This window comes from Lactuca saligna, chromosome 8 (assembly GCF_052625555.1).
Source record: "Lactuca saligna cultivar CGN05327 chromosome 8, ASM5262555v1, whole genome shotgun sequence".
NCBI lineage: Eukaryota > Viridiplantae > Streptophyta > Magnoliopsida > Asterales > Asteraceae > Lactuca > Lactuca saligna.
The window spans coordinates 32,348,249-32,363,219 of NC_136424.1; the positions used below are offsets into that span (position 1 = coordinate 32,348,249).

The 14,971-nt window shown below is 33.5% G+C and overlaps 1 protein-coding gene across 1 annotated transcript; it reads right to left on the reverse strand.

Moving 5' to 3' along the window:
* Window positions 1-12,155: 12,155 nt before the first annotated feature.
* LOC145009531 (uncharacterized) lies at window positions 12,156-14,537 on the reverse strand. The gene is made up of 2 exons (XM_078968212.1): window positions 14,470-14,537; window positions 12,156-13,413 (listed from the first exon to the last, which is right to left on the reverse strand). The coding sequence occupies exons 1-2, from the start codon at window positions 14,535-14,537 to the stop codon at window positions 12,156-12,158; spliced, it is 1,326 nt and encodes a 441-aa protein (XP_078824338.1).
* Window positions 14,538-14,971: the final 434 nt, after the last annotated feature.

The window sequence follows — 14,971 nt, forward strand, 5'->3', positions numbered from 1 at the left end:
ATTAAATTCCACATAATATTTTAATGTAATAACTGCAATAAATTGTAGTAATAAATTGATATTAATTTCACTAATAAACTTATCTTTAACTTTCAAAATTTCCAAATTAAAGTTCATTAGTTTCTTTTCTTTATTTAAATTATTTGTTTAGATTTAAAAGATAAACAACATTTCAGTTATAATAAGTCATTTTTTTAATTTTCTTATAAATTAAGAATTCTCAAATATTTTGACCTTTATATTTAACTTTTTTTTTATAAAATTAACCTATGTAATACATTGGTCTCACATCTAATATAGTGAATACAAGGAAGTCGGTTAGGTATTAACTAATAAACTCAAGACACCTAAGCTAACACAACTGTCAAAAGAAATTAACACAAACTGCGAAGCCTATGTACAAAATATACGAAATAAACATAAGAAACCTAACACAACATTTCACATCTACACATGAAGACTAAAACATACAAATTATGAAATCACTTTCGCATAAGAACTCAAACACAACACCATGTAATCTACGGGACCCAATAGTTTCTTATACTTATATAAGAAGTAGGTATATTGTTTCTTATGTAATATGTTATATATAGCAGGATAAAAAGCGATTATTAATCAATTTATTAAAAAAAACTATTTGATTAAATGGTAAAGAATCTTTTGGTGGGAGAAGAGAGGTACTTTGATTAAAACAGGTGGGGAAGTCTTGATATTTATTATATTTAAAGGGCCATAAGGAGTTCTTAATTTATTTGACTCTTTGGGATCAAGATTTTTTTGGTAGGGGAGGTGAGAGAAAAAACATGTGTTTGGTGAAGTGGAAGAAGATTTTACTACCTAACAATATAGTGGACAAATATGTAGGAAAGTTATCTATTCCTAAGTGGTTGAGGGTTAAAGTCTGGTCATGGAGAAATATGTAGAATTCTAAGTAAGATTAGAGATTGTGTGTGTTTGTTGTTCAAAAAAATGGATGGTGTTTTGAAATTAGAAGTCTCTATTGTTTTAATTGGGGTAGGGATTTTTTTAGTCGTATTACATATGGGTTTCACTTTATAAAGAAACTCAATGGGTAAATAATGAGTTTGTAGAGGATAATAAATTATTAAAGGTTTAAGTTATGTGGAACAACATCATTTGGTCTTTTACTCAACTACGATTGAAGGTATTAACTTGGATCTGTATCTTCAAAGAAGGGAGGTCAATGTATCATCTACTAGATTATGGGAGTAGACCAGAGAAGCCATTTATTGGAAAAAAAAATCCAGCAAATTTATGTGATGGAAACCGAAAAAATTTGCATGGTAAGTGATTGATATTGGGATTCTATTTGGATGTTTAGTTGGGGTCGATAGTCTCGAAAGGGGTCATGATGGATTGATTTGAAAACCCTTATTCATCATTGCATTTTGAGTGCATATGATAACCAATGGAAGTGGAATTTGGATTCATTGAGTTCTTACTCGGTGGCTTCGGCAAGGAACTCTATTGAGGTAAGAAATCTGGTGGTCGGGAGGACGTTACTATATGACATAATCATGCCCAAATTAAACTCAATATTTTGGTTTGAAGAAGTTTTTTAGATCGAATTCCAAGTAGAGTTAGGGGTCGTTTGATAGTTGTTGATTGAGTTAGTTCTGACTGAGTTAGTGCTGACTGAGTTAGAACTAGTGACTGAGTACACATCTGACTGAAACCATATTATTTGATTATATCTCTAACCAACTGTGTTGCATGATACATAATGACCATATTACCCTTATGTAGCAAAATTTGTTTTCATCTAATATTCATATGTTTTTAACACCAAAATGACATGCTTATACAATACCAATGAATAATATTGCATTTCTAATAAAAAATTAATTGTATTTATAATAATATTTTTCATTAAAAGTACAATCTCTCTTTCAAAATATAATACCTCAAATAAACCCCAACAAAACTAAGTTTCTTTTAAAAGTACAATCTCTGTTTTCTTTCTTTTTAAGATTTTTGTATTTTGAGTAGCAACTTCTACATCCTTCCATCTTTTGTATAGTCATCATTTAAGCTTTCAAGATCCAGATTTCACAGATTCTTTTTCTTTCGTTAGATAAGCTCCTATGATAACTTAAAATCTCTGTACCTCTGCAAATCCATCTGCGATTTGTGGATTTAGCTTCAAGAAAATGGCACACCTTCTGGAAGGAAGCAAATAGTTTGTAAAACGCGATTTTGACATCCAAGAGCTGCCATTTCTTCCTTACATTAGTAACATCTTCTAACAATATTTACTTTCTAGCTTCTTCTCCATTTGCTTCAATGATACGATTATTGACACTTGAATCTTTCAAGAGTGAAGTTCTAATTGTGAAAGAGTCGACCAATCAAGAATTCCCAAATCACAAATCACAATTCCTAAGTTTCGATTTTCCTTACCCTTTTTTATGTTCTAATATTCAAACCCAAAAATTATAGACAATAGCCCTAATGAAGTATTTCTTGGGATGAACTAGGATGAAATTGTTCTTGGGAGGCGCTAGAATGAAAGTCTCGTTGAAGGGCAAATACGTGAAATGATGCAAAGGAACGAGTTAGCGTTATTTTTTTCCTGGACCATTCACTACCCATCAACCGACCGAGTAAGAGTATTAACTTTGGTATCAAACGCTCTGACTCGGTTCGAGTGAGATAAAAGCTCTGATCGGACCCAATTAGAACTTAAGAGAAAATGGGTTTGGATGTGGACACTCTTTTTATGTCCCCTTTGCAATCTAAACATGAATCCAATGAGTTAAATGCTAAATACGCCTTCTAATGAGTTAGTCCACGATTGGTTCTCTTGGGTCGATAAATATTTTGGGTTTGTTGGTTACAAAATCTAAAATTTGATATTTATTTGTTGTTTTTGTTCCATACTAGCTCCTTACTAGATTTTTTAGTTTATTTTAATTTCTACCATTCGAAAAGTAGACTAGGTTTTTGTAATTGTTTGAGTTGTTTCAATGTGATAGTTTTAATACAATTATGGTAACGGTTGATTATATTAGATCAAAACATCCATGTCGCTAGCTATTTCCCGATTATGGGGTGTTATGGGTGTTACAAGTAAGTTTATAAAGTTTTAAGTCAAACCCAATATATTATGAGCTATTGGGTTAACCAAACTCAACTTGAGTTGAATCGAAGTATCGATCTCAACATGAAATTCAAACATGTGAGAAGTTTACATTTTTATGATTGTACCATCTGCTGGTACATAAAGTAAGTAGTGAGGTTGGAGTTTTAAATTAACATCAACTTGGGGTCATTCATGATAATGAACCATAAAGTTTATTAGAAATAAATAGCATGCAGTTCAATATAACTTTCTGAGTAATAGTAAATGCTCAACTATGTTACAATATTACCATTTTCTTTCTTGCATTATGTCCACAACCCGTATGAAAAAAAAAGTAAAAGTTGAGCAACCAACTATGCCCAACAAGAGGATAATATTTATCCAAGTGATATATCTAAAATTTGGTACAAAATGAATCATTTTTGTATAGCAAAATATTGAATGAAATGAGTATTAACTACATGATTAGTGCACTATCATAATCAGATATGGACATGATAAAATAAATATAGCACTGACATCAAGAACTATTATTTTGTATTATATCAGTCCTTCAACACTTAGATATACTAATAATATGCATCCATTACCCTTTCCCGATCATACAAAAAGAATTCGTTGTAGTCTCAATAAAAGAATGTCCTATTAGGTGGATGCCAAAAGAAAATGTTAGTCAAACATAACTTTCAGATCAATAAATTGAACTTTCCTTATTTGTTTTTGCAAATTTTCTAACAAAATATTATTGTTCAAATAACATAATGGGAAAAGAGGGATTAATAAATACAATAAATGAGGATATTAAAAAGAAGTACATATGTACATTTGATAAAAGGAAACAATGTTATAGAAATTATCACATGTAACATACTATATAACATGTGTCAATTTTTAACAACTGAAATAGCTTTTTAAATAGTTAAGTGTCATTGTAAATTTCTATCAAAGTAGGACTTTATTTACTATTTATCCTTAAATAAAGAATGAATAACTTTTCTAATTGCGGAAGAATACAACTCTTTCGGTCAAATGGGACACTAGAGATATTGACACTAATACACAAGACATTTGTTGGTACGATGTGTTTTTGTATTGATGTGGTTATACTGTTAGACCACATTATTAAACTATAAAATTCTGATTTGGCATCAATAAGAAAAGAAACCGCACCACTTAAACGGTTTGTTTGTGCGGGTGCAACAGAACGCATTAAAAATATTTTCAGAAGTTAAATATCATTTTACATTTTATTTATATTATCCTCCTATCCATATTAAATTTTGACAAGTGGATTTAAATATTATCAATTTTATTAAATATAACACATATCAATATTTGATATGACAAGAAAATACATAGAAATAAAATGTAAGAGAATATTTAATTTCTCAAATATTTTTGTTAACGATGTTTTAAACCAACGCACCATTAACCCCACTCTTTTGAGGTGGATTCTATACACACCTTTATACAAGATTTCTTGATATCATTTTGATACCCGCATCGTAAAACACTTAAGGTTTTTAATATTTTCATACGGGAAAATCTTATTAAAACCCAACATATTTTTATCAAAATCTTAAAAAAACCACTATATAATTTTTTTGTACGTTAAAACCCTTATATTTTTTAAAATGTATGTTAAAACCCTTATATTTTTTAAATGTACCATTTAAGACATTGAACTCGGTAAATTCTAGATAGTTAAAAATGTTATGTAATTGATTTACAACGTTTTGATTGTTACAACTCATTAGATTAAAAAAGTTTAAAAAAATATGAGAGTTTAAATGCACTACAAAAATTATATAATGGTTTTATTAATCATTTCATGAAAATATATTAGGTTTTTCTAAATATAAAAAACCTTAAATAACAATTTCATAAAATATAAGGGTTTTTGTACACTAAAAAATAATATAAAAGTATTTTTAAACATTTAATGAAAATACAATAGATTTTTACAAGGGTTTCCTTTTTAAACAATTATTTTAAATACTTCTCCTTTTTCATCGAGATGCTCTACCGCACATAAATTCCTCTAAACTCCAAATTTATCTCTCTACATTAAAGGTAATTCTATTACTATTATTTTTTATTTTATTTAACATTTTGATGTATTAGTTTCTTGTTTCTTTGTCATTTTAAAAAATAATATCTTTAATTACATCATAAAATAGAATATTAACACCTTTAAATGTTTATATTTTATTATATCATTTTCTTTGTTTAATATATTTGTTATATATATATATATATATATATATATATATATATATATATATATATATATATATATATATATATATATATTAACATTCTTTGATGTTTATTTTTATTCTTGGATGGTTCGTTATTATTTGATGTACAAAACTACACGTATATCCAAAAATTATATCAAGGGTGTTTGAATTTTTATTAGTGTTGTCATAGCAAATCGTGTTAATAAAGGAAGTGGTTTGATTTGTTGTCCTTGTAACATTTGTTGCAAAATGGTATCCCGCCTAATTACAGTTGTTCGTCAAAACATGAAGAATCAATATTTGATTATAGCACATCGTCAAATAGTTTACATAGTAATGATAATACAGTCAACAACGAATCACATCTTGGTGATGATGATCACCATTCAAATGACAACAATGATAATTTTAATGTAATGTTTGATGACATGGAGACTAATATAGGTGGTATTGAACAAGAAAAATTACATCACTTATTTAAAGAAGCAAAAACATTGTTATACAATGGTTCTAAATTTATGAAACTTGATGATGTGTTGAAGTTGATTAACGTAAGGTTGAAAAACGGATGTGTCGATAAACGTTTCACAAGTCTGTTAGAACTTTTGCATGACATGCTTCCGGAAGATAATGTATTACCGATTTCAACATACCACACAAAAAAGTTAATTTGTCCAATGGGATTGGAAGGTGAAAGAATACATACATGTCGAAATAGTTGTATGTTGTTTAGAAGGGAGTTCAAAGATAAACATAATCGTATTTCATGCTGTCACACCCCCAGTTGACGGTGTAAATGTCGGGCGGTACGAATGTGGTGAAATTAGACCGATATATATATATATATATATATATATATATATATATATATATATATATATATAACATCCCCCTCTGGCATGTATCACAATATTATTATGACTTCGTATGAGAAAGTGTATAAAAAGAATATGTATAAAAAGAATGTCAAAATCTGACTTCGTATGAGAAAGTTATGATTTTTCTAAAGTTTAGCATAGCAGTACACAACCTAGAATTAAAATTTTAGATCGATCGATTTTTGGATGACACAACCTAAATTGGAATTGAAGATGCCATTAATAAGAGTCCAACGATAAAAAGAGAGACGAAAATAGAGTCCGTATGTCGAAGTTATGAATTTACATGGTCGTTTAACAATGTAATCATCTCATACTGTTAAATTTAAAATTGGTCGAGAACTAGCTAATGGGTTCAAAAGAAGAGTTGTAGATCTTATCAATACCTACGTGTGGATATAAATAACATCGAAAACAAAGCTTGTATGCGAAAGTTACGGGGTTTAGAAGTCGACAGGGTGCTGCTGCGAAAGGGGTGACGTGGCACAATATAGGCCACTACTTGTCCACCGCCAGAATGGTGACACTTGGCACCTACTCGACGAGTTGTAAGCCCAAAACTCGTCGAGTAAAACAAAAATTCAGCTATAAATAGAGGTGCGAGGCTTGCTTTATTCTTCACACCATAAACCCTTTCTTTCTCTCTTTAATTACTCTCTCTCTCTCTCTCTCTCTAAACCTCTCAAACACCCCCAAGCCTAGGAAACTACCCTAGCACTAGAAGAAAGCCCCATAGCACCCGAAGGCTCCAAGAAAAAGAGTTTTCCGGATCAGAACTCTACCCCCCATAGAGTCCGGTTTTCAAGCAAACCTCCCGGTTCCGTCGAAATGAAGCACTGTCCAAGTTAGAATCACCATTTTATCAAGTGAGTGCATAGTTATTTTCATCTTACAGATAGATATGAAGTATTTTATATAAGTTACGTAATATGTGTGCATATTATCTGTATATCTTGAGATCTATGCTGGATGAAAGATTTAAACCTTTTTTTAGATCTAAACCTTTTTTTAGATCTAAACTTTTTTTTTTCCAGATTTGAACTGTAGATGTATTTTATATCTTAAGATCTATGCTGGATGAAGTATTTGAACCTTTTTTTAGATCTGAACTGTAGATGTATTTTATATCTTAAGATCTATGCTGGATGAAGTATTTGAACCTTTTTTTAGATCTGAACTGTATATGTATTTTATATATTGAGATCTATGCTGGATGAAAGATTTAAACTCTTTTTTTTTTTCAGATCCGAACTGTATATATATTTTATATCTTGAGATCTATGTTGGATGAAAGATTTAAACCTTTTTTTTAGATCTAAACTATATATGTATTTTATATCTACAAATATGTTGGGTAAAACATGGATAGATGAAATAGTTGATGAGTGATGAAATAAAATGATGAGAGACCTCGATGTTGATGATGATCCAGTCATCCAACGGAGTATGGATGACGACCACGAACTATTCCAGACAGTCCAGTGAAATGCTAGCATGCTCACGACATGTAGGTGTTTATTTGAACTATGTGCTCAACAGGTGTACTCCATCCCCCTCATGGTTACCTTATTTGACATGTATTCCTGAGGAATTCCCTAAGCATTGTTCTCACTCTAATGAAAAATCCTTAGGCTAGGTTCCTTATAATAGATGCTTTAGGGATGTAAAGTGAGGATAACGGGAACGGGTAATCGGTTTGAATGATTGTTGAAAATAGTAAACTTATTTATTGTAGGTTGAAAACCCTATATACTCACCAGGCTACCAAGCCTGACCCCACTCAATTTTTGTATTACAGGTAGTAACACAAGAGTATAGATGCGAAGATCAGATGAGAGATAATGGATTATAGGCAAGTAGAAATAAATAGATTATTTTGTTTATGCTTTTGATATGTATTGACAATGACATCCTGAGATTTGTAATTAAATGAAAATACATTTCTTTGGAAATGCTTTGATAAATTCTTTATCATATTTTTTGGAAACAAATTCCATAACATATTTCTTTAAAAATATACTCTGATTTTTGAATAAAGCATAAACAGATCGGTCTTTTCTTATATATATATATATATATATATATATATATATATATATATATATATATATATATATATATATATATATATATATATATATATATATATATATATATATTGTAACGTCTTGAAAATCATGACATAAAAATTTTTGTTTTTAGATTAATAAATTGTTAATACATATATTTCCCATAAAACCAGAGTACCTAAGTTTTAGCAAAACATCGACAAATCAGAGTAATTCACAAAAAGCGAAAGACATGTGGTGTATGCTTTGCAATCATCTCGAGCTTTTCCATTTGAAAACCGAAGTACTTGAAACATAAACTGAAAACCGTAAGCACAAAGCTTAGTGAGTTCCCTAAAAATACCACATAACATACAACCACGAAATATCATGCAACGTACATATAGTTGCCATGGGTTCCCCTCAATGGTCTTCACCTGAAATGCCATGGGTTCCCTCTATGGTCTGATATCCAAATGCCATGGGCTCCCCCATGGTGTTTACCTGAAATGCCATGGGCTCCCCACATGGTCTTCCAAGCAAGTATCATAAAGACAACTAGCATTTCACATAACACGTAATGGCCCGACATTGGTGCCTTCGACCCATGGATATAGTGAGAAGACTCACCTCGACAACTAAACCCACGAATAACTCTCTGATTGTTGATCCACTAAAATCCTTGCGCTATCAAACAAATAACACCTAATTAACATTTGGATTCTAAATCGAATCCAATAATCCATATATAGGATAAAAATACCATTTTACCCCTCACCTAGTTTAGTCCAATACTAAGACCCAAACTCCTCATCATAAAGGCCCACCAACCAATAATTATCCAAAGCCCATTTATGACCTAATTTTCCAAATTGGGCCCAAACCCTTACATGGGACTTACCCTAAGACCCATTAACATTATCCCAATCCAAATACTTGTTTATAGATGGCCCAACAAAGCCCCAAGAAATCCAATCCCAAAAGCTAGCCCAAACACACAAAGCTTATCAGACCGAGTACGCGGGACGTACAAACATGTACACATAGCCTACTCGCTTGGAGGCTTGTACGCTGCGCGTACTTGCTTGTACACCCAACATACTCACCCTTATTCAACCCAACTCGATTTTCACTTAATCCATTAAGATAAAGCTTTCCACACCACAGATTTGACCTCCTTGAGTTGGAATACCACGTAAAGTTACCAACTTTACGTTCATACATGACTAGAAGAAACTCTTATTCTTATAAGTGACTTATTGGTTGACTTAAAGCTTGCACAACTCCATACAACACATAGAGCTTGCACCTTATGCTTAAGGATACCAAAATAAGCTTATATATGAAAGGATGAATCCTTAAACAACCTAACTTATCCATAATCTCAAAAAAGGACCAAAATCATAATAAACTAGCCATGAAGAGATCTAATCATACACAAACCAAGATATAAACTTGTTACCTTAAAAATCTTCCCCAAAAGGTGATGATTTTGGATCCAAAGCTTTCCCACCGAGCCAAACAACTTCCAACTTCTCATCTTTCCTTCCCAAGGGAAAAAATGAGCATCAAAGCTTCCTAATAGCTCAAGAACACCTCCAAGAGGCTACAACATCGATTTAGGGTTTTTAGAGGGTGGAGGGTGACTTAGGAATGAAGGAAAGAGGCTAACATTAAGCTTATATATGGTACATCCATAAAAATTAGGGTTTCACACTATGTTACGCTTACTCCTCACTATGCCTCGCATACCCAACTTTGCATCAGTACGCCCCGCGCACCACCTTGGTACACCCTAGTTTTAGGGTTTTCCCCAAACCCTAATTCTTCCGAAGACCATAACTTTCTCGATACAACTCTGATTTCGACCATCTGTATATCCATGAAAAGGTATCGAGAAGCTCTATAGTGTTATAAACTCATACTTTCTGTAAGATATCCTGTAAAAACATCCACTTTCCATAAAAGCCTGAGCTGATAACTTACCAAAATGCCCCTTTGACTCCAAAACACAAACCAAATACCCAAGCATCCAAATTACATTTTCCAACTCTAACTGATTCCAAAGCTCAATTCCTTAAGGGTACGAAGCCTGCTAATACCTAAGCCCAGATCACCATTCCCAAAATGGGAAAGATTCCAAGGAAGGCCTTACATATGTAGAACATAACACAAAAGTATATCACATTTGATACTTTTATTTATTGAAATTTTTATTTAGGATTACATTGTTTTAAATAAAAAAAAAGGTCAAACACGCATCCTAAACTTAACAACAAACATATGGAACTAAACTCCAACAAACTTCCTTGAACATCTCCTCCTTTGCTTGATTATTCTCCACACTCATCTCCTTGAGAATACATGTATTTTTGAAAACATCAACATAATGTTGGTTAGTGCATTGGTTTTTATAGTTTTTGGCTTTGGTTGTATTAAATTAAGAATCATTTTTCTTTTAGAAAAATCTTTCCTAAAGTATTTTAACAATTCTAGCTTACTGTCTTTTAGGATATCTATCAATCCTATTGTTGAGAGAAACTTTTAAGAAACACAGTTGAACAAACGTTAGAACAAGTTATATATTGCAGAATAAAGTTTATCTCAAAGGATCATAAAGCTCAATAATAATAAGAAGTTAGAGTTGTTAGAAAGTTAGATAGTTAGATGCGGAAATGTAATTGCGAAAATGTAAGGAAATATAAATGACAACAAGTAATATATCAAGTAAACACTAAGCTGATTCTTAACGAGGATTGCAATCAAACCAAGTTAGTATGTGTGATCAACTTAAAGTGATGAAGTCAAAATGACTTGCTCTGAAGGAGAATTTGAGAGTTTGATCTTAATATATTAATGTAAGTTTAGTAAGATCTTGGAGAGAAGATAATTGAGAGAAGAGAATTAAGATGGAAAAGATGTTGAGATAAGAGATGTATTTTTCATTAGAAGCGGAGCACTCTATTTATAGAGTTCCGAGAACATACAGAAGAAATAAAAAAAGACTATAATTCATATAGAAGTGTCCATGCAAGGCACACTAGATAACATAATGTAAATAGAAAATATAAAACTAAGTCTTTGTTGCTGATAAAGTCGTTGCGAATGACATCATCTCTTCATGTTGCGGTAGCAAAACATCATTGCGGTAGAGAGAAAAAGCTTCGGATTAAGAGGTCTAAGAGAGTCACTTTCTTGATTCAACAATTTCCCCCTAAGTGACCTCTTCAACCTCCTAAACTTATAGAGTTCCGAGAACATATCTGAAGATCGGCTTGGTACCTGGCACATAAGCCTGTTGCGAAGACAATATCTGGTCTGCTTGCGGTGAGGTACATCAAAAAACCAATCATTTCTCTATAAGTTTTTTCATGCACTGATTCTTTGGAAGCATCAAGAGAATTCTTATATTCGAAGGCCATAGGAACCTTGGCTGAGGAACAATTATCCATTGCATATTTCTTCAGCAATTTAGAGGTATATTTTTCTTGATGAATGAATATCCCTTGAGGGACTTATTTCACTTGGAGTCTTAGAAAGAAGTCAATTTTTGTATTCATGCTCATTTTGAACTTGTTGGTCATGAGTATTGCAAATTCGTCCACCATACCCTGATTTGTTGACCTAAATATGATATCATCTGCATAGATTTGGACAAGAATAAGATGGTTACCATTTGCCTATCTAAATAATGTGCGGTCAATCACGCCACTTTTATATCCGGACATGATAAGAAACTCAGAGAGAGTCTGATACCATGCCCTCAGTGCTTGCTTTAGACCATAGACTGCTTTCTCAAGCTTGAAACAATAATCTGGGAAATCTAGAATTTCAAAGCATGGAGATTTTTGCAAGTAAACCTCCTCTTTCAATTCACCATTCAGGAAGGCACTTTTACATCCATTTGATGTACTTTGATATTCTTTTGTGCCGCATAAGCTAAGAAGATGTGTATTGCTTCCATCCTGGCTATGGGGGCATAAGTTTCATCATAGTCAACACCTTTCAGTTGAATATACCCATTGGCAACTAATCTTTCCTTGTTTCGCACAACCACACCTGATTCATTGAGTTTGTTTTTGTACATCCATATTGTTCCAACAATAGTGTGACCTTTTGGCTTCGGAACAAGTTTCCACACTTTTTTTCTTTCAAAATCTGCTAATTCTTCTTTCATGGAGGTGATCGAGTCAGGCTCTAAAAGAGCTTCCTTGATGGATCGGCGCTTGATTGCGGACATAAAGGTTGCGTAATGGTAGTGGTCTATAAGATCATGAGAAGATCGAGTCTGTACGCTTTCAGATGGGTTTTCGATGATTTGACATGGAGGGTGTTCTTTTGTCCAGACATGTAGGTAAGGTAATTGATGATCAACAGCTGCGGTGGAAGGAATGTCAATAATGTTAGAGGATTCTGCGGTTGGTGAAGGCAGTCCCCCCTCAACTTGTGAGCAGCCTGCAGAAGTGTCTTGGACTTGGACTGAAGGATTGAGACTGACAATAGGATGAGGTTCCCCATGGATTGCGGATGAGAGTTCCTCTTGAACTAAAGATGGTTCCCCCTGGATTAAAGAATGCGTGATAAACCATGGATCAGTTTGTGTGTCTATGTTTTCTTCTTTATCAGAGTTTGAGAAAGCATTTGATGGAGTTGAGACTCTATTGGTGGAATCTGGAGCTATGTCTTCAAGCACTGGAACCTCGATGGTTGTCGTATGAGCCAAAGTTGTGCTTCCGCCCTCAACCGGTGAGGTAGAAGTTCCGTGCGACAAATCTTCAAACATTGAGGGCCCATAAACTTCTGCGTGTTGTTGTTGAGCTTCCAGAGACACAAGAATTTCAAATAGTTGAGCAGTCCTTACGGGGTTTAATAGGTCACCATAGTTAACTTCAACTATGTTGAGAGGGCCCGAAGAGGCTGGGATATCACTTTCAAGGATAACTTTAGTTTCACTCGATGGAGTAGTGTTGCGGACGTAATAGTTGTCGAATTTAACATCAAAACTTTCAACTATTAGTCTCGTGCATCTGATGACAACTCTGTAGGCCACCTTGTTTGTTGAATAGCCAAGAAAAATGCATTCATATAACTTTGGTGCAAATTTGTTAAGGTGATCCTTGTTGTTGATCACAAAACATCTACACCAGAATATGTGAAAGAATCATACATTTGGTTTTAGATTGTCGAGTCCCTCATAAGGTGTTTTGTTGAGATGCTTGCAGATGATGCTTCAATTTTGAATAAAGCATGTCGTCGCCATTGCTTCGGCCTAGAAGTATAGAGGAAGGTTTGCAAAGTTTAGCATAGATTTGGCTGCTTATACAAGAGTACGATTTCTTCACTCTATTACTCCATTTTACTGCGGTGTGTAGGGAGCAGAGAAGTTGTGAGTTATACCTTTGGAAACCAAGAAACTATTCAAGAGATGATTAGTGAACTCGGTTCCATTTTCACTTCGGATTCTGCAAACTGGTAGCTTGATTTGGAGTTCAATTTCTTTTATGAAGTTTATCAGAACCTACGGTGTTTCGGATTTGAGTCTTCAGAAGAAGATCCACGTGAAGCGAGTAAAATCAACTATAACCAGTATATGCTTCTAGTGATGGAGATTGGCTATGGTAGATGGACCGTAGAGATCAATACGTAGCAGCTTTAGGGGTTTAGAAATTGATGAATAAATAATAAGTGGATGACATCCCTTTTATTGTTTTCCACACTCACAAGCAGAGTAGAGTGTATCATTGCTGTACTTCAGAATGGGAAGACCTCGGGCGAGTTCTTCTGTGACAAGGTTGTTGATATACCGAAAGCTCAGATGAGCTAGTTTGCGATGCCATAACCAGCTAACTTCGGATACTGCTTTGGATAGAAAATATAACCGCGGTTTCCAAATGATCAATGAAACATCCAAGGGGTACATGGTCCCTTCAGACTTGGATTTGATCAAACAAGTGCTTCTATCGCTTGTCATGATGTAGTAATATTCAATATCAAGCTTTACCCGATAACCTACCTTGCATAGTTGGCCTACACTGATGAGATTATGTTTGAGGCCTTCTACGTAAGCAAACTTTTGTATTGAGAAGTTCCCTCTTGTTAATACACTGTAACCTCAGATGATATCGTTTGTGTTGTTACCAAAGGTGACATATCCTCCATTACATATAGGCCTGAAATCCCGAAGGTATTCTAACCTTCCAGTCATGTGCAAGGAGAAGGCACTATCGATCAGACACTCCTCTTCTTGTTCCTCCTTGCACATAGCTTGAAAATTACACAGTTAGTTTAGCACCCAAACAAGTTTGGAGCCCGGGGTTACTAGTGAATTTTTCCTAGATACATGAACAGGGATTGAGGGGATAGGTTTTGTATCAACTTTAAGACCTAGACCTGGGTGTTTTGTGGACTTTTGAGAGTTACAAGGTTTTTTAAAGTCACGAGGTCTCAGAGTATTGCAATGTTTTAGAGGATTACGAGATTGGAATTGATATGGCCTTTTCTGATGATAAAATCTAAAGGTAAGATTTTTCTCATTTAGCCAAAAACATACTTGATCGGTGGTCCAGAGGGTGTGGTGTGAGGGTTGTCACCAGTCCGAGAGTGATTCTTGACTGATTTTCCCTTGGGAATTGAAAAAGTTTGAGCATTTGACTTCCTCCTAGGTTTTGTCCTTTTGACGGACTGACATGACTTTTC

Excerpts from the sequence above, each read along its gene's own strand:
- LOC145009531 (XM_078968212.1), bottom strand. The coding sequence starts at position 14,537 with ATGTGCAAGGAGGAACAAGAAGAGGAGTGTCTGATCGATAGTGCCTTC. Across the intron at positions 13,414-14,469 it reads TCCTTGCACATGACTGGAAG|ATGTTTTGTGATCAACAACA; the intron begins GTTAGAATACCT and ends ATTCTGGTGTAG.